The sequence below is a fragment of the Callithrix jacchus genome, chromosome 13 (genome assembly GCF_049354715.1).
Source record: "Callithrix jacchus isolate 240 chromosome 13, calJac240_pri, whole genome shotgun sequence".
In the NCBI taxonomy this organism is placed as follows: Eukaryota; Metazoa; Chordata; class Mammalia; order Primates; family Cebidae; genus Callithrix; species Callithrix jacchus.
The window spans coordinates 16103790-16124681 of NC_133514.1; the positions used below are offsets into that span (position 1 = coordinate 16103790).

At 43.1% G+C, this 20892-nt stretch overlaps 1 protein-coding gene across 7 annotated transcripts in view; it reads right to left on the minus strand.

The window, feature by feature from the left end:
* Positions 1–20892, minus strand: part of DOCK5 (dedicator of cytokinesis 5) — a 219064-nt gene that overhangs the window by 3932 nt on the left and 194240 nt on the right. For all 7 annotated transcript variants that reach the window (XM_078347202.1, XM_078347201.1, XM_008979098.6 and 4 more), the window contains 10 exons: positions 20252–20333; positions 18076–18160; positions 17511–17597; positions 14683–14859; positions 10082–10165; positions 9045–9182; positions 6799–6965; positions 2820–2991; positions 2025–2163; positions 461–564 (listed from right to left, as the gene is read on the minus strand). In XM_078347202.1, coding sequence (XP_078203328.1) covers positions 461–564; positions 2025–2163; positions 2820–2991; positions 6799–6965; positions 9045–9182; positions 10082–10165; positions 14683–14859; positions 17511–17597; positions 18076–18160; positions 20252–20333 — 1235 coding nt within the window. The remainder of the gene's footprint in view (positions 1–460; positions 565–2024; positions 2164–2819; positions 2992–6798; positions 6966–9044; positions 9183–10081; positions 10166–14682; positions 14860–17510; positions 17598–18075; positions 18161–20251; positions 20334–20892) is intronic.

Below are 20892 nucleotides of genomic sequence, written 5' to 3' on the forward strand. Positions count from 1 at the left end.
CTTCTCATTGATCTGAGTTTATCTACCTAAGCTTTGCAAGGTGAAATGGAAAACTACACGCATTTGTCCTTCTTGTTTCCTGTGAGTTAATCAGACACACACACACACACACACACACACACACACACACACACACAATTGCACTCCAGCCTGGGCGACAGAGCCAGACCCTGCCCCCACTCCCACCCCCCCCAAAAAAAGTGAACTAGAACTCACAACTTATTTCACAGGTACCCAGGATGAGGTACAGAGAACACCTGCTCTACCTTTATCATCTGCTTGAATGTCTGTCCTTCCCACTGAAAACTTCTCTATCTCTTGTGGTTTCAGGAATGAGCCAAGAATCGACTGCAGTGACAGGTCTATGAGCAAACCTGCCCACTACAAAGCCTAGAAAACTCGATGCTGCCTGCCAGGAGCTGCACTCCCTGGCCATAGTTGCCAGCTGTGGTTTCCCTACCTCGGTGGAGTTCCTCTGGCTGCCCTCATAGGGCTTGCTTTTGGGGGGAGGTGGCGGTGGGATGGGAATGGCTGCAAGTCCATCTATCTGCAACGATGGGGAACCTAGAAATGACACAAAGGGCACACGGGCAGAGAGAGGCACTGAGCAAGGAAACTCACAGAAATGCTGCTGGCACCTTAACACCTAAGCCAACCCGGTCAACCAACTTGTGAAAGCCACATTCTGTGGTTTCTGTGAATAGAATGAAGACTTCTCACCCAACATTACACAGGTAATGCTCTCGCCAGAAAGTTTTAAGAGCTTCACAAGATGTTCTGAAGCAAACACTTTATTTTTTCTTCAGGGTTTTGCAATTAAGATAAAGATAAGAACATTTTCTGGAACGTATGGTATTATTCTGTTCTCTGATAGAGCCCAAGTGCTTAGGAAAATATTCCCTTCCTCCAGGAAACTGTAATTGATTAACTCCTGGTTGACAACTGTCTCCCATCTGGCTCTGATAAACCCATCCCTCCACCATGTCTCTGGACTACGGGTACCTTGCAATTCTTCTCAAGTGTTGTGCACTGCTGGTTCCCCAAGCCAGACTGTAAGCAGTAGATGGAATGGGTCTATTTCTAGTCCCTGTCCAGGTCTGCCTAACCTAATGGTTAGCTTGTAAGTTACTTGTTATCTGTCTAGTCCTAGAGCAGATCTGTCTCATTTATACTTTCACAATTATAAAATGGACACTAACACCCTTTGGATCACTCTCCAGAAAAGTGGTTTGTTTTTTTTTTGAGACCGAGTCTTGCTCTGTCGCCCAGCCTGGAGTGCAGTGGTGCAATCTCCGCTCATCACAGCCTCTGCCTCCCGGCTTCAAGCAATTCTCCTGCCTCAGCCTCCTGAGTAGCTGGGATCACAGGTGCACACCACCACACCTGGCTAATCTTTATATTTTTTTAGTAGAGATGAGGTCCCTCCATGTTGGCAAGGCTGGTCTCAAACTCCTGACTTTGTGATCTACCCACCACAGCCTCCCAACGTGCTGCGATTACAGGCATGAGCCACTGCACCCGGTTTATCTAGAAAAGTTTAGGGCTGGGCGCAGTGGCTCAAGCCTGTAATCCCAGCACTTTGGGAGGCCGAGGTGGGTTGATCACAAGGTCAAGAGATCGAGACCATCCTGGTCAACATGGTGAAACCCCGTCTCTACTAAAAATACAAAAAATTAGCTGGGCATGGTGGCGCGTGCCTGTAATCCCAGCTACTCAGGAGGCTGAGGCAGGAGAATTGCCTGAACCCAGGAGGCGGAGGTTGCGGTGAGCCAAGATCATGCCATTGCACTCCAGCCTGGGTAACCAGAGCGAAATTCCGTCTCAAAAAAAAGAAAAGTTTAATGAGTCCTAGTGGCCACCCTGCCAAACTCCAGTCCAACTGTATGATACTCAGGACCACTGAACTGAACCAGTTTTACAATGGTCTTACATATGTTTCGGCTGGTTTAGTTACAGACTGCCCAGATTCATACACAAACTCCACACCCTCGTGAAAAGACTGTAGGGGATATAGGAAAACTTACTTAGGGTCCTGGTGGCTTTTGGAGTGAGTGGAGGTGGTCTCAAGGGCGTTGACTGAGGAGGTGAAGAACCGTGAAACGGTGATAGCCGATTATCTACCAACTGGAGACTCTTTGGCCTTTGTGCTTTTTTGGCTGGGCCCTAGAACCAGAGAGAAAAAGACAGCAAAACGTTTTCACGGTGAGGAAGGCTGAGCTCAACAACGCTCTCAACAGCCTTGTCTTCTGAGCAGACACTTGGAAAGGACTTAACTCAAGGAGCGATTTTTAAACTTGCTACATTGTCATATGGTGGGCACCACCGACCAGGCACTAACAAGAACCACTGAACCACAGATGATTTCCTGGCTGGCCACAGGCCTGATTTCCATCACAGTTGGACTGTGTCACTTAAGTTGGAAATAAGCCACCCTGATTCTCAGGAAAAGGTGGTGTTCCCACATTTAACAACTCTATGTGGCCTATGGAAGAAAAATACCTTTTTAAAAAATTAAAGAAGAGAAATGACAATGTTTGCACTGACCCAGGGGAGAGAGTGGTGAGAACCACAGCTCTAAGTATCAACCCACGTGTTTACATTGTGGGTACAAGACCTTCAGCAATACTGATTTATGGACTGGAACTCCTTGGAATGTGCCTCCCTTACCACAACCTGCGGTCTATCACTAACCCAGGCTGCTGAGTCCTGAGACAAGCCACAGCCCAGCTTCAATCTGGGAGGGGATGGTGATGTGCCTGGATCCAGGGAAGGTGGGGCAAGCCTCCAGAGATTTCTTTTTCTCTTTTTTATTTTTTTACCATCAAATCGGGTTCTGGCGCTTTCTCTGCAATGACCTGGGACTTGCTCAGACTCCAGTCTTTTCTCTTACACTTGCTGATTCGGTTCTCGCTGTTCTCCTCTTTGAGGGACAGATCTTCAGCTCCGGCACCTGACGAGGCCCTGCGCTCCAAAAGTGGCTCCAGGATTGAGCTATTGGCCAGGAACAAGGACAAACATCACAAACACTGATCACCTTGTAATCAAAATTCATGATGAAAGTACAAGCAGTTATGACTCTTCAGCTTACTTTTCTTTTTTTTTTTTTTTTTGAGAAAGGGTCTTTCTCCCATCATTCAGGCTAGAAAGCAGTGGTGGGATCACAGTTCACTACAGCCTTGACTTCTGAGTAGCTAGGACTACAGGTGTGCACCACGATGCCCAGCTAATTTTTTTTTTTGAGACGGAGTCTTGCTCTGTCACCCAGGCTGGAGTGCAATGGCATGATCTCAGCTCACTGCAACCTCCATCTCCCGAGTTCAAGCGATTCTCCTACCTCAGCCTCCTGAGTAGCTGGGACTACAGGCATGCGCCACCACTCTAGGCTAATTTTTGTATTCTTCAGTAGATTTTGTATTCAGTAGGTATCACCACATTGGTCAGGCTGGTCTCTATCTTTTGACCTCATGATCTGCCCACCTCAACCTCCCAAAGTGCTGGGATTACAGGCGTGAGCCACCACACCTGGCCAATTTTTTGTATTTTTTTTTTTTTTAGTAGGGATGGGGTTTCACCATGTTGCCCAGACTGGTCTCAAACTCCTGGGCTCGAGTGATCCTCCTCCCTCGGCCCTCCCAAAGTGCTAAGACTAGAGGCATGAACCTATGACTTCACTCTGATTCTATATCTAAATTTATAATTACAACTGAACAAACATCTCAAGGAGTTAATGTGCAGAAACAAGACCATCAGATGACTGGACAAAATATTAGTGATTATCTTATCCCATGAAGAGAAGGTCTTAATTCAAATTTATAGACAAAGACAGAATCCTCAAAGTAAGAGATTCAATAGGCATCTTTATATAGTGGGTAACAGCACAACTCTGGAGCCAGAAAGCCGGTCTTCAAATCCTACCCACAAACTACAGACTACTAGAATGTAGTAATCTAGGTGACTATATTCTAGAAGTAATCCCAGCACCTAACTAATAGGAAAGCTACATGTACAAATATGTTTGCTACAGTTTTTAATAAAAATATATTCTACACTGATACAAGTTACATATTTTGTATTAAAATCTATAATGAAGTTTTTCTTTAGAAAGAAGGATATGGCTTAAATATTCTATAGTAGGAGAAGAATTGACCATGGCACATTTGTATGATATAATGTCCACTGTCATACAAAATGATGGTAAAAACTGATAATAATAAAGATTACACAGCAACATGAAAAATGCTTGTAATAAAAAGATGAGAAGATAACAGCAAAGTACCAAGCCCTGTGTATGCTATAATGGGAACTATGTAAAGATATGTATATCAATGAAAGGATGTATAAACAATTGAAGAAATCCTACATATCTGATGTCCAGGCAGGGTGGCATTCAGGTAGGTTATTTTTATGATGTAATTATTATATAATGGAATTAAACATTTGTGAATAAATGGTGAGTCAAGTGGTGACTTATATTCAACACTATCTTAAATACTTAATGATTTATACATACTCATCACCTATATCCTATTAATAAGCAGTATGCCACAAAAGGATAGATGCAATGCTTTTCTACTTGTATAAAAAGTAAACATACTTTTTTTGGTATTACATAACTGAACTTTAACAGTGGTTATCTTTGAGTGATGAAGTTATAAAGCATTGTTTTCTTTTAAAAGTTTCCAGTACTTTAGCAATATATTATTTAAAAATAGTAATCTCAGGCAGAAAGAACACGACTATAAATTAACTGCTTTCAAATATTTTAAATTTGAACATATGGAAAAGCATTTTATGTTTTTGGCAAGGAAGCCTCAGCATCAAAAAGCCATCAGTCTTCCTAAAGTTGGTCCACACATTTAACATGATCCTAATATAAAAAGTAATAGGTTTCTGGACAATATCCAACAGCAACACTAGCAGATTACATTCTGAAAGGAATATTAGAAAATAAAAAATGTTTTATATCTACAGTAATTAAGATTGCATAGTACTGATACATGAATAGACAGGTAAATCCAAGAAATAGAAAAAAAAAACAGTCCACAAACAGACTAAAGAGTACGTAGAAATTTAATTTGTTACAATTGACATTTTAAAAAAAAGATGACTTGCTCACTAACTGTTTTAAGAAGAACTGAATAGCCATTGGAAATAAACATGTTGGCTCCATACCTAACATCTTATACTAGAATGAATTCCAAAGGATTACAAACAAAATTGTGAATAGTGAAACCCTAAAAGTCAATGGAAAAAAATAATAATACGTTTTTTGTTATCTTAGAGTGGGAAAGGCCTTTAATTGTGAAATAAAATCCAGAATTCATAAAATAAAAAATTGATTATATGACTATCTAAAAAAATCAGCACAACTCATTAAAAAATTAGAAGCAACAAATTAGAAGTCAAAAGATAGAGGAGAAACTGGGAGAAAATATTTCAACTTATTTCACAGAAAAAGGGCCAACAATTCAACACAACAAAAAGTATCTGAGCACAGGTCACAGGAAATAAAACACACACAAATGAAACGAGGTTCAACTTTGGGCCAAACAAGAGAAATAAACAAAAACCAGAAAACAAAGAAACCAAAAATCTATACAAGAAAACATTTTCTACCTAACATATTGGTAAGATTTAAAAAGACTGAGTGCAGTTTGGGGGCTACGGTGTGAGTAGGCGCTCCTGTGTGTCGCTGGTGGGAATGTAAACTGGCATAATCTTTACAGAAGTCGGTTTAGGAATATTTTTCAAAATTGCAGATATACATCTTTGACAGAGAAATTTCACATGTGGGATTCTTTTACAATATTGATATACTTGTATATGTGCAAAATAACTTGTGTTTAAGGTTATTCACTGTCATGCTGAAGTGACAGTAATGGACTGAAACCAACTACATGATCACCAGTAGGCACTGGTAGAATACACAGGCTGAATATCTCTAATCCCAAAATCCAAAATGCTCCAAAATGGGAAGCATTTAAATGCTGACATGACGCTATAAAGAAATGCTTACTGGGACATTTCAGGTTTGGGGTTTTGGGATTAGGGATGCTAAACTGGTGTTATGCCAATATCCAAAAACCCTAAAACAAACGAAATCCAAACATTTCTGGTCCCAAGCATTGTGGATGAGGAATAATCTACCTGTATCGTGCCACATACATGTGATGATATATAGTTACAGAAAGATAAAGAGGGAGCTTTTTGTGTTCTGAAATGGAATGAGTTTCACGATATAATAGCAAATAAAAACAGCAAAGTAAATTCTACCATTCATATAAAAAAAGCGTGGGGAAGAACATATAATTAGGCAATGCTTATGAACCTATACATAGCTGCCAGGGGGTCAAGAACCTGAATGTCAGCATCATTTGGCTCTGGGGGGTGGGCTACTGCAGGGGTTCTGCTGTAGTGGGAAGTCTGGGATTAAAAGGAGATTTGTTGTTATATATCCTTTGGTACTTTTGGAATTTCATATCATGTGATTATAAAACCTATTCATAAAATAAATATAAAAATTTAATTTTTTAAAGAGAAATGATGAAAAAATAGGTAATGACTATAGGTATGTAATAGTGTGGTGAGATTATGGGTGTTTTTTTGTCATTTTTCATTTTTACTGTTATTATTCTGCCAATAACTGTTATTATTCTGCTAATCGTGACATTCCTCATTAGGGAAACAATGGGAATGACCCAAAGGCTATTTTTCTTAAATGGGGTGATGCGTGGCTAAAGGCAAACATTAGTACGGCATTACCCCACCCTTCCTGCAGTTGAAAGATCAAACCCTTACCCATCAGATCCCGGTCTGGAAGGAGCATTGTCAGATGAGTTTGAAGAGGTGGAAACCACAGAGGAAGTGACTGAGGTGATGGACAACCTCCGCAGAGTAGAAGACATGATGTAGGGGAGCACAATAGACCCTGTGCGGCTTTGCTTCCTCTCCGTCAAGTTGGGTGGCTGAAAATACGCAACTCCAAAGGGTTAGTGGGCCTGGAATTCAGCCCCTATGAACTGGCGCAGCTGCCTTGTTTGCTTGTGGCTAAATAGTACCCATCATTATTGGCTGGCACTCAATTGTGATGGGTTGGTGCCTGTGCTGCCTCTATTGTTAAATATTGCAGATATTGATATTGTTAGCTATAGGTACAACTTAGTTTAAACCTCTTGGATTCTAAGACTAGAGACAAAGTTGTCATAATATTCTGCCACCTACATAAGAGAGGAAGAAATTAAGATGTTCCTTAGACTCTCCAATAAATAGCAAAACCTTCTGTCTGCTTCCCCAGCTCAGCTTTCAGCTTTTTAAAACATGCAATATTTTGGGGCCAGGAGTGGTGGCTCACGCCTATAATCCCAGCACGTTGGGAGGCCTAGGTGGGTGGATCATGAGGTCAAGAGATCAAGACCATCCCGGTCAACATGGTGAAACCCGGTCTCTACTAAAAGTACAAAAAATTAGCCGGGCATGGTGGCGCGTGCCTGTAATCCCAGCTACTCAGGAGGCCGAGGCAGGAGAATTGCCTGAACCCAGGAGGTGGAGGTTGTGGTGAGCCAAGATTGCGCCATTGCACTCCAGCCTGGGTAACAAGAGCGAAACTCCGTCTCCAAAAAAAAAAGGATAAGAAACACAGAGCTTTGTTTGAGGAAACAATATTAAAGTCAGGGGTCTAAGAATAAGATCATTACAGGGCTAGGCATACTGGCTCACATCTTTAATCCCAGCATTTTTGGAGGCTGAGACAGGAGGATCACTTGAGTCCAAGAGTTTGAGATCAGCCTGGGCAATATAGAAAGACCCTATCTCTACAAAAACATTTAAAAAATTAGCTCGGTGTGGAGCACACCTATAGTCCTAGCCACTCAGGAGGCTGAGGTGGGAGGATGGCTTGAGCCTGGAAGTCAAGGCTGGAAGTGAGCCATGATTGTGCCATTGCACTTCAGCCTGAGTGACAAAGAGAGACCCTGTCTCAAAAATAAAAACGAAACAAAAAGAATAGGACCATTAAAGAGAACAGCATGAATTCAAAGAAAAAAAATGCAGATAAGTAAAGCTAGAATGTATTGCACCATCACCCACTAGAGAGAAAAGGTTAGTACATACACTATTCACTCAACTGCTCGGGAGAAGAAAATAAAATTGTAGCTGTGAGGAGCTTGTCAAAAACAATTAGGAAAGCAGCTACAGGCATATGAAATGTAATTCATAATTGCTTCTTCCCTTCAGAGGCGTGAAAACTGTACACTTTTCATCAAAATAGATACTATTCCTAAGATTAGGAAAAAATAGAAGAATTTGGCCAGACAGGACAAGAATAACCAGTGTCTGGGATTCAGAAAACTTGGGTTTTTTTGTTTTGTTTTGTTTTGAGACAGAGTCCCGCTCTGTTGCCCAGGCTGGAGGGCAATGGTGTGATCTCGGCACAGTGCAACCGGGTACAAGTGATTCTCATGCTGCAGCCTTCTGTGTAGCTGGGACTACAGGTGCTCACCACCAAGTCCAGCTAATTTTTTGTATTTTTAGTAGAGATGGGGTTTCACCATGTTGGCAAGGCTGGTCTCAAACTCCTGGTCTCAAGTGATCAGCCCAGCTTGGCCCCTTTGTGCTGGGATTACAGGCGAGAGCCACTGCACCCCTAATTTCTAGTAGAGTGGTTTTGATTTCTAGTATAGTGGTTCTCAAAGTGTTGTCCCCTGACCAGTGGCATCAATATCTCCCAAGAACTTCTCAGAATAGCAAATATTTGGGCCCCACTCTGAGATCTGTGGAATCAAAAACTCCGGGGTTATGGCTCAGCCATCTGTATTTTCACAAGCGCTCTGGGTGGTTCTGATGGTTGTTCTAGTTGGAGAACCTCTGTCCGGCACAAGGACTGTTCAAGGTCACCAAAGGGGAACATGCTGTCTCCCACCAGTCCCAGTATTTCCATGCCATACCTGAGCTATCACAACTCATTTGGCATCTGAAAAACGAATCAGTATCATAAAAGGTTCAAAGAGACTAGGAAAAAGCATCATGGCCACTTAGGTCATGCTCACCAGTGTTATAACCCCATAGTGCTTTTCTACTTTCTCCTTGAGTTCTCGGAAGCAAGAAGACAACCGCTCATGCAGCGGCTTGAGCTGCTCTGTCAGTTTCTCCCCATGGATGCGGATCCCTTCCGTGAGCAGGGGCATCTGGAAAGCAGGGCAAACAAGGAGTGAAATGTACTTTGAGAAGAGGAATCATTTTGATGTGGTTGGGGAAGGGAGGGAGGCGGTGGACAGGTACACTGGTAGACATAGTGCTGGGCTATGGGAAGCCACTTCTCAGTGCAGGGCTTGTGGCCTGGATGGACTTTGGTCAATGATGTGGGAAAATGTGCACACCAAGAATATAGGTTGGCCCTAAACTGGGGAAGGGCTGCTGGATGAGGCAAATCTAACAGAGCCCTGGGGCACTTCTGTGGATGAGCAACTGATGGGTTTAAGTCTTAGACCCAATTAGATAGTCATTTTTTTTACCACTGCCCCCTGAAGTCATGAGAGAAAAAAGTGAGGCCAGCATCTCTCAGTTGGAAACACATGCCAGGAAACCAAATGAAGAACTTTTTTTTTTTTAAGATGGAGTCTCGCTCCGTCCCCCAGGCTGGAGTGCAGTTGCACGGTCTCGGCTCACTGCAACCTCTGCCTCCCAGGTTCAAATGATTCTCCTGCCTCAGTCTCCCGCATAGCTGGGATTACCGGCATGCAACACCATGCCCAGCTAATTCTGTATTTTTAGTAGAGACAGGGTTTCACCATGTTGGCCAGGCTGGTTTGGAACTCTTGACCTCAGGTGATCCGCCCGCCTTGGCCTCCCAAAGTGCTGGGGTTACAGGCGTGAGCCACCACATCCAGCCCCAACTGAAGAACTTTCATCTCAGTTTTAAGAAGGCTCCGTCAACCCTGGGCGGTTTAACTGTCTGCCAAGCAAACAAATCCATAGATAGGCTGCGGTTCAATAAGGGTTAAAGAAAGGAAAGTAACCCCGAGTGGGCTTGCTGACTTAAGACCTGGACGCCTCCCCAGGAGCGTAGAGGAAAGCCGTCCTGTACCTGTAACGCTATGAGTCGCTTTAGCAGCTCAACTTTCTCCTGGTCTTCAGGATGTTCCTCCAAGTACTTTTCTGTAAAAAAAGCCTAAAGGCAGAGCATACGCAAGTGTTAATTAGGACACATTCCTATCTGTGCAGGAAAGCCTGGAAGGGTGAAACATGTCTCCTGTGACGAAGAACCAGGTGTGTCTAAGTAAAAATGCATTCCTTTCCTGGGATCGCTCTTACACCATGTTGGGCAATGCAAAAAAGTGTGTGCTATTGTGTGGTCTTTCCTTAATTAGCTAATTCTTAGCAAGACGACATTCTCGGCAGTCACCACCCCACCACACACACACGCTAATCAAATCATCGACATCAACATTAAAATAACTCTCCCAAAGAACAAAGCAAAGGCCAAATGACAGTATCTCAAGGCTAATCATTAAATTAAGGGCATAGATATTATAAGGGAAAGAGTAAAAAGTTAACAAGCAGATGGAGATGACAGTTTTTCCGCTCTTCCTGTGATACTGGCTATATCACGCTTTTTTCCTATATTAAGTGAAGATTAATATCTGTACTTTCTTAGTAATCACCTATCCCAAATGCTATTTTAAAAACAAAATGAGATATACATGCGAAGACATTTCAAAAATATTAAATGCTTCTTGCCCTTATCATTACATATCAGCACCATGCTCATCAGTAGACACTCACGACCTCCCAGCTAAGTCCCTGTAACAGGTAAATAAAACCCAAAACTTTAATTCCAAACACAGGCCTTATCTAGGGTACTGTTTTAAAGAGATAATTTATTAGAAAAGAGAAATACAAGCTTGCAGTAAATGTTTCCAACAGGGTCCAAAATAGGAGTTACATTTTTTCTTCTCAGACCTTAACATTCATTTCTGAAAGTGCTTTCAAAGACCAGCCTTCAGATTCCCCTTCAGTCGTCTGCTTTACCGCCATGAAAGCCAACACCCGCCCCTCCCACTGGTCCACTACATAAAACCAAGAGCTCCTGGGATAACAGGACAGACTTACAAAGTGAATGGCCCATTTTGGTGGCAAACAAAATATGTGCAAAGTCTATCTTGTGGTCAGATACTAGGGGTTGAATTATGTCCCTGCCAAATTCCTATGTTGAAGTCCTATCCCCTGGTACCTCAGAATGTGACCCTATTTGGATGTAGGGTTGTTGCAGATTTAGTTAGTTAAAAGGAGGCCATACATACTGGAGTAGGGTGGGGCCCTAAACCCGTATGACTGGTGTCCTTATAAAATGGGGAAATTAGGAGACAGAAGTGTAAACATTAGGAGAACACCATGTGAAGAGATGCAAGAGGATGGCCATTGACAGGCTATATGGCACATCCTCAAGCCATGGACCACCAAGAAGACACGAGAAGCCAGGAAGAGAGACATGAAATGTTCTCCCACAAATCCCTCAGAGGGAATCAACGCTGTGACCACCTTGATTTCAGACCTCTTGCTCGTGGAAAAGTGAAACAAGAAATTTGTTGTTTTAAGCCACCCAGTTTGGAGGACTTTGTTACAGCAGCCCTAGCAAACTAATGGAACAGAGAATCTGAATATATAGAAAACAATGATCACAAAAAGAAACATGATAATATCATGCATCAGCAAAACAGCTCATTCTAGCCAGAGTCATATTTAGAGGGACTGTCTGTATAAATGAAAAAGGAGTATTTACTTGAGTCTTCTTTGACTTTTACCTTTCAAGTACAAGCACTTGAAATTTTTGAAAGTTATAATCATTGTTTTTTGATAAATGATAAAATACATGGAAATTTTCCAAATATTGGTTAGATCAGGAACATTGCAGCAGAGTACCCTGAAATTCCTTTTTCTAGCAGAGCTGTGCCTCAGATCAGAAACGGTGATGAATTACAGCACACAGCTCCTGTGTTCTTATCACTTTGACGACGAATAAAGAGCTGGTTTAGAATATTTACCTACATCAAGTATATAATGATGGGCTTCCCAATTGACTGCAATATGTCATGGTGATTAGCGAGTTGACCTTTTTCTTACGTTTAGAAATGTGCGGTCATACATATTAATTAAATGAATACCTTAGTATTTTAAGCCAAAGGTCCTGAAATGTATTTTTAAATTTATATATCCTTGCTTTCTGTTCACTTTAATTAGAATACTGTCACACTGGAAAAACTTCATATGAAATTATGTATTATTCACAGATACTGGCATATACAAATCTGTGATTGGGGCATTCTATAAAAATTAATACTTAGAAAAAACACATGAAGATTAGTATCAAAGACTACGTATATAAAAAGTACACACTGAAAGCACTACAGTATGCAAAAAGTACTTTTATTTAAAAATATTAATATATTAAATTTTTAAAATATTTAAACATTTAGCATATTTAAATATTTTTTAAACATTAGATCCTATTTTTATAATGACTGCCACGGTAACACTGGATATTATTATGGCACCTAACATGGACAAATTAGAATTTCTGTCTGGCGTGGAGTCCTTCCCAGCTGCTGAGTATAGTAAGGCTAGAGAAGGCTAAAATGATGGGAAAAAGGGTAAGAAAGATGATCGTAGTGGCAGCCACAGAGGACAGAGTCACCACCCACGAAGAGCATTCCAATTATACCATCTGCTCCAAGTAGGCAGGAGGAGGCAGAAGAAAACCAAGACTGGCAAAGCCTCAACTCTATGCCAAGCACTGTCTCATGCTCCTTTTAAGATTAAGGATGTCTCCCTTAATCTTCCAGTCCATCCTGTGATCTACCTTATGAGTCAGGCATTTTTCTTTCTTCTTTTTTTTTTTTTTTAGATGAAGTGTGGTTCTGCCACCCAAGTTGGAGTTCAGTGGTGCTATCTTGGCTCACTGCAGCCTCCGACTCCCAGTTTAAACAATTCTTGTGCCTCAGTCTCTCGAGCAGCTGAGATTACAGGCACCCACCATCTAATTTTTTGTTATTTTTATTTGAGACAGGGTTTCACCAAGTTGGCCAGGCTGGTCTTGACCTCCTGGCCTCAGGTGATCCTCCCACCTTGGCCCCCCAAAGTGGTGGGATGACAGGTGTGAGCCACCGTGCCTGGCCAAGTTAGGCGTTCTTCTCACTTTGCAGATATGTGAAGCTCAGAGAGGTGAAGCATGTTGCCAAGAGCACACAGTGGCCAATGGGAAGCACTGGGTCTGGGGAGCAACTGAGTGCAAAGCCCTGCTCTTCCTAGGACACACACACACACACACGGACACGGACACAAGAGCGCCACCCAGTTAATGCTGTTTGCCATTCCCCTCTGGCTGCTTTAATTTCTACGCACTCTTCAGGCAGCTCCACAAAGGTCTCCTTGCCAAACGTGGATTTATATCTAAAAAGTTTATATTCAAAAAATATTTAGCCACTGAAAACATACCACAGCAATGAAAAATTCTGCCTCTATCAGTTATATTTAACATACACTGAATGCATGATGACTATTTTAAATACTGTCACATCCTAACCCTATGCCATGGATTAAACTGTGCTGATTGATGCTTTCATGTCTCAACGAAGAATACTTAGTTGAACTAATTTAATTGTAGAGCTAGGGCCATCAGTTGTCCATACAACCTCTGCCATACCAAGTCAGGGCAAGGATCTAAGAAGCTAATTCTGCTGCCCAGGCTGGAATGCACTGGCACAGTCTTGGCTTACTGCAATCTTTGCTTTCGGGGTTAAAAGCAATTCTCGTGCCTCAGCCTTCTGAGTAGCTTGGACTACAGGTGCATGTTACCATGCCTGGCTAATTTTTGTATTTTTAGTAGAGATGTGGTTTCACCATGTTGGCTAGCCTGGTCTCAAGTTCCTGACCTCAAGTGATCTAACTGCCTTGGCCTCCCTAAGTGCTGGGATTACAGGTATGAACCACTGCTGTGCCCAGCCCCTATAAGCTAATTTTTTTTTTTGAGACAGAGTCTTGTTCTGTCGCCAGGTGCCAGGCTGGAGTACTGTGGCACAATCTTGGCTCACTGCAATCTCCGTCACCTGGGTTCAAGCAATTCTCCTGTCTCAGCCTCCCGAGTAGCTGGGACTACAGGCACATGCCACATGCCCAGCTTATTTTTATATTTTTTTAGTAGAGATGGGGTTTCACCATATTGGCCAGGATGGTCTAGATCTCTTGACCTCATGATCCGCCTGACTTGAAAGTGCTGGGATTACAAGTGTGAGCCACTGCACCCGGCCCCAAGAAGCTAATTCTAAAGAGACTGTGGTTCTGCCATCTCCAGAGATGCTGCTCCATTTCCAGTGCGTCCTGGGTTCTGAGGTCCACCCATTAGCTTTAAACCACTCAGGAGAGACAGACTAACAGGTGCATTGACCAGAGGTACACTGGGTTTTCCGCCCCCGGGATGCTTTACTAGGCAATGTTCTATACCTGCTGGGTTGCTGATAGTCTCTAAGAAATCAGGGACTATCATTTCATTGACTTTACCTGCCAGAAGGGAAAGTGAACATCTCTTAGAGTAGCTGTAGGAAATGAATCTGTCAGTGGCAAATGGCACAGAGGGAGGCACAGAGACACCCAGGTCTGTGAATCCTTAGGGGGTTCTGGGACCAAGCGAACCTTTTCATAGTTGGAGAAGCCCCCCATGACAGCTGGGTCCACGATGCCACTAAGCAGCATGGAGAGGGGATGCACAGAGAGGGACCGGTCCCAGGCGTGCTGCTGAACACAGTTGCTGATCCTCTCATTGGTCATCTCCATGGTTTCGATGGCATTCTCCAGAGGACTGATCTCCTCCTGGGTGACAGAGCATATGGGAGAAAAAGGACACTTTTCAGCTCCAAGGAAAGACTGAAAAGGTTTAACTCTTTCCCTGAAGATCATAAAATACCCACAAGCTATAGAAAAGGGAAGATTTGCTTATCAAGGTTAAGTTTAAAACAGCAATCCCCAAACACCAGGCCATGGACCAGTGCCAGTCTGTGGCCTGTTAGGAAACAGGAGGTGAGCAGCAGGTGAGTGAGGGAAGCTTCATCTGTATTTACAGCTCTTCCCCATCACTCTCATTACCACCTGAGCTCTGCCTGCTGTCTGATCAGTGGCAGCATTAGATTCTCATAGGAGTGCAAACTCTATTGTGAACTGTGGATGTGAAGGATCTAGGTTGCAATGCTCCTTATGAGAATCTAATGCCTGATGATCCGTCACTGTCTCCCATCAACCCCAGATGGGACGGTCTAGTTGCAGGGAAACAAGTTCAAGGCTGCCACTGATTCCACATTATGGTGAGTTGTAGAATTATTTCATTATATATTACAATACAATAATAACAGAAATAAAGGGCACAATAAATGTAATGTGCTTGAATCATTCCAAAATCATCCCCTATCCCCCAACACCCTCCACCTTCTCACCCCAGGTCCATGGAAAAACTGTCTTCCAGGAAAGCAGTCCCGGTGCCAAAAAGGTTGGGGACCACTAGCTTATAAGGACACCACAATTTTTTGGAATTGTGGTAAGATGCAAAATAAGGTATTTAAAATCTCCTTACCAAGTAGAATGATGACTTAAAAATGGGAGCTATGGTAATAATTATTCCTTGGACAAAATGTCTACAGAAAATTTGGGAAGAAAAGAATTGGACCTGTGGTAAGAATCATTTCTTAGGCAATGCTTCCTTGGAGACTTTTGGGAAGATCATTGACAATAGAATAGCGGTATATCAGTTCTGAGTCACTTCTGCACCAAAACTGTCCAGTGACAAAACATTTGATGCTTCCTCCGTGAAAGGAAGTACGTGATCTTGGAGGCCATGCATTCAGACCATACATAATCTTAGTATGAACTCTAAGGTTATCAGAAGTCAGAAATAATAGGATGTATTAGAATCTACAGGCTGAATTTTGGATGAAAAGAAAATAAGACAAAGTACAGATTCAGAGAGCTCTTCCTATGGAAATGCCTTCAAAATCAGGTTTCAAAAAGAAGTATCTCCTTCTTCATTCTACCCATTATCAGCCAACATGACTTCCTATTCCACACTTGAATCCAAAAGTCTCCATCCAAAAATCATATCCATACTTGAGGAGTAATGCCCCCAATTTTTTTTTTCTTTTAGAGACAGGGTCTCACTCAGTTGACCAGACTGCGGTGCAGTAGTGCAAATATTCATAGCTCACTGCAGCCTCCAACTCCCAGGCTCAAGCAATCTTTCTGCCTCAGCCTCACAAGCAGCTAGGGTGAAGGGCACATGGCACCACATCGAGCTTTTCTTTTCATAGAGGTAGAGGTCTTGCTATGTTGCCCAGGGTGGTCTCCAACTCCTGAGCTCAAGTGATCCTCGCACCCTGATCTCATAAAGTTCAGGGATTACAGGCATGAGCCATTGTACCTAACCATGACTTGTAACACATCAAACTCCAATTCATATTTGTTCAGGAAATATTTCTTGAACATCTGTTTTAGGCTAAGTACCATGCTATGCACCATATATACAAAAGTGATTAAGATGCATGTACTTCATGGCTTGGAGGAGCTGACTGTGTTAGCAGGATCTCAGGACATATAAACGTGCTAGGTTAGAAACATGACCAGGGTGTCACAAGGGACAGACTAAGGGTAGGTCACCCAACTTGGGTGTTCCAGAGATGAATTCATTAAGAGAGTGGTGCCTTGACAAGAGTTAGTTAGGTGCAGAAATTGCAAGAGTGTGTTTCAGGCAGAGAAAATGATCCAATGTCACTGAGGACTGTAATTAGCATGGGATGAGCAGTATGGTTCCAACAGATTGCCTAGGAGATGACGCGGAAGAGTTAGGCTGTATGTGCGTGTGCTAAGGAGGACGGACTTTATACTCCAGGTACTTGGGCCGTGGAAGGGTGTTAAGCATGAGAGTCGATGAAATGGCGAGGTTTCCTTAATGGAATTCCCACTGAGGCAGTGAGGCAGTGAGGAAACTGGACCTGAGAAGGCTATGCATGGCAGGGAAGCCAAAGAGGAGGTAGGAAACAAAATAGATTTAATAAACACTAAACAGGTAAAATCAGCGGCTTTTGGGAGAGTGAAGAGGGAGGAGTCTAGGGTGACTGGTGGCATGATTAACTGAGAAAGAAGAAAAGGCTTTGGGAGGGAAGATGTAATTGACAGGCAACTCCGAAGCGGCATTCCAAAAATGTTTCTGGGTGCCAGCTGGATCGCTGAGCAGACACCACTCCTCTGGACATAAAAGAGCCATTCACTGTGAGTGACCTTTAGGGCTGGTGTTGTCACATCAGTGTTACAAAGGAGCTCTACTATACAAGCATGCCTTTTATTTCTCTTTTGAAAAACAAAGTTGGCCAGAGGAGTCTGGCCAAGCTGGTGTGAACGGCAGTGGGAATTCAACAAAGCCTGTGATTCTATCTGGAGACAGAAAGTTTTTTTCTAAGTGCTGATTTCAAATGACTCACTGTTGAAATCTGTTTGACTTCAAACCATTTGAGAATCCCAGGAAAGGTATATGCAGTCGTATATGTGGTCCGTTCAATCCACATCGTCTGGTGGCAAGAAGAAAAATGTGAAATATTGGTCAATTCCCAGGAGGAAAACATAGAATGTTGGTCAATTCCCAGGGAAAACAGCCAAACTCCCTGTTTCAATTAAGTGAGATTCTATTCCCAAATGCCTTGTAGGGAATGAGCCAAATTTTCTCATAAAATTCAAGCATTCTGGATGTTTAAGGCTGAAAGGGATCACTACTTGGGACTTCTTACCCTACAGAGGGAAACGTGAGGTCCAGAGAGGGGTACCTTGCCAAGGTCATTATGAGAAGGAGGCCTAGGAAGAGTCCAGATTCTGGACTCCTACTCCAGCATTTTCCATGGAGATGACAGGTGGTTGGCTAGGTAATTAGCAGGGGAGGCCTCTGTTCCCAGAGGTGCTATTGTTTTTCCTGTGGAAGCTGCTTAGGTAGGTGGAAGACCTACACTTGGGATGTCAGTTTTACCTCTTAAAGGACAAAAGGGGCAAACTCACAGCAAATTCATTGTCTGGATCCTTCTCTCCTTTCCGGAACGGCCGGGAGTACCTGAACTGCTGCACTTCATTGGCTCTGTAGTAGCTGCAGAAGGACACAGCAAAGCTGTATTTTCTCTCTTAGAAAAACCACTTCCGGATTTGATTTCAACAAAACCTGTGACATATCTGCCGGGTCTGAGTGTTCCCCACTAAGCTATCTCACAATCGACAGTGCCTCCACATGAAGGCCTGAGAAAGCACACAATCTAATATTATTTCATGTTTACATTGTTTTTTTTTTTTTGAGACAGAGTTTCACTCTTGTTACCCAGGCTGGAGTGCAATGGCGCGATCTCGGCTCACTGCAACCTCCTCCTCCTGGGTTCAAGCTATTCTCCTGCCTCAGCCTCCTGAATAGCTGGGATTACAGGCACGCACCACCATGCCCAGCTAATTTTTGTATTTTTAGTAGAGACGGGGTTTCACTATGTTGACCAGGATGGTCTCCATCTCTTGACCTTGTGATCCACCCACCTCGGCCTCCCAAAGTGCTTGACCTGTGAGCCACCGCGCCCGGCCTATTTCATGTCTAACTTTTATATTATTTAGGAATTTATTTCACAGCACACAATCTTATTTATTTAGAGTTGGAGTCTTACTGTGCCGCACAGGCTGGAGTGCACTGGTGCTATCTTGGCTCACTGAAGCCTGTGCTTTCTGGATTCAAGTGATTCTCCTACCTCAGCCCCCCAAGTAGCTGGGATTACAGGTATGTACCACCATGCCTGGCTAATTTTTTTGTATTTTTTAGTAGAGATGGGGTTTCACCATGTAGGCCAGGCTGGTCTTGAACTCCTGACTGCAAGTGATCCCTGTCTCAGCCTCTCAAAGTCAAAGTACACAATTTTATATTTTTAAAAAGTATACTTTAAGTTCTGGGGTACATGTGCAGATCTTGCAAGACTTTTATGTAGGTATACACACACCATGGTGGTTTGCTGCCTCCACCCGCCATCATCTACATTAGGTATTTCTCCCAATGCTCTTCCTCCCCAATCTCCCTATTCCCAAGTGTCCCTCCCCTACTTCCCACCCCCCAACAGACCCCAGTGAAAGCACACAGTTTAAAAGGTATACGTGGCCAGGGGTGGTGGCTCAGGTCCATAATCCTACCACTTTGGGAGGCAGAGGTGGGAGGCACTGCTTGAATTCAGGAGTTTGAGACCAGCCAATCTGGGCAGCACAGAAAGATCGCATGCATGCACGCACACACGCACACACGCACGCACAAACACACACATCAGGCATTGTAGCACATGTCTCAGCTACTCAGAAGGCTGAAGAGGGAGATCTCTTGAGCCCAGGAGTTTTGAGGTTACAGAAAGCTATGCATGCTACTGCATCCCAGCCTAGGTGACAGCAAGACCCTGTTTCTTAGTGGGTGGATTGCCTGAGCTCAGGAGTTCGAGATCAGCCTGGGCAACATGGTAAAACCCTGTCTCAACTAAAATACAAAAAATTTTCTGGGTGTCGGGTGTGCCTGTAGTCCCAGCTACTCGGGAGGCTGAAGCAGGAGAATTGCTTGAATCCAGTAAGTAGAGGCTGCAGTGAGCCAAGATCGTGCCACTGCACACCAGCCCGGGTGACAGAGCCAGACTCCACCTCCAAAAAAAAAAGTGTACCCACTTATACTTAGGTTTGTGATCTCATTTGTACAGTTTTATAAGAGTTCTATCAACCCTATTACCATTCAGCTTTTTAACAGAGGTAATGAGGCCCTCTATCCCTGGGGACCAGCCACTCCTCCGTGATGGTTCTGGGTGAGAATAAATGCTCAGGGATATGAAAGCTAGGAGAGAAAGTCCTGAATGTCCTCTGCTTAAAAATACAAAATCCCCACATCCATGTGAATTACCAAGCTTTTATCTTACACTCAAAAAAGAAAAGACAGTAGGTCTGGCAAACTGTAATAAATATAAGGCTTTGGTTTCGATATTCCAAACAAGTGTGAGAGAGAAACCAACTTTTCTCTTTTTTGTACAGACAGAGTCCCACTTTGTTGCCCAGGCTGGTCTCAAATTCCTGGCTTCAAGCAAAACTCCTCCCTCAGCCTTGGAAAATGTTGAGATTACAGATGTGAGCCACTGTGCCTAGACAAGGATATTTTTTTTTCTTTTAATGAAAAATCACTTACTTTAAGATCTGCTCTGGAACTGGTTTATCCTTGTAGCTGGGCGGCAAGCTCATCACTGGCTTTACGGTGAAGCACTGCATGTCTGAGGAGCTCGTTAAGGAAAGGAGAAGGGCTGGGGCCACCAAGATGGCAGACAGCAAAGGCCCTGTTCCCCCTGGTTTACAGTCAGAAATGCCACCAGCACCAATCACTGCCTTTGACCCGAATGCCAGGATTGCACTGAAAATGGAGTTCCTTTATGTATCACCAAAATGTCTTACTCAATGATTATAATTTACCAGGAAATAGGTGCTTAGAAGTGGATTTAAACAATTTTCTGGGACAAGCATCCCTCTGAAATCACCAGACTCAGAGCCCAGGCTACAGGAATGCTTTTATCTTTGGATCCCATCTGTTTATCCCATGCCATAGCTGGGCACTGTGCTAGGGATTTTGATTATGTTATCTCTAATACAACAACTCTACAAGAGGGATATTATTATTCTCTTTTCACAGACGGAGAATCTGAGGATAAGAGAGGTTAAAATCCAACATCGCACAAGTGATAAGTGGTAAACTTAGGCTTCAATACCTGCTCGAGGGTAAGGGCAGCTGGTTTGATTTAATGATGGAGTCTTAGAAAGTCTTAGTACCCCAACCCA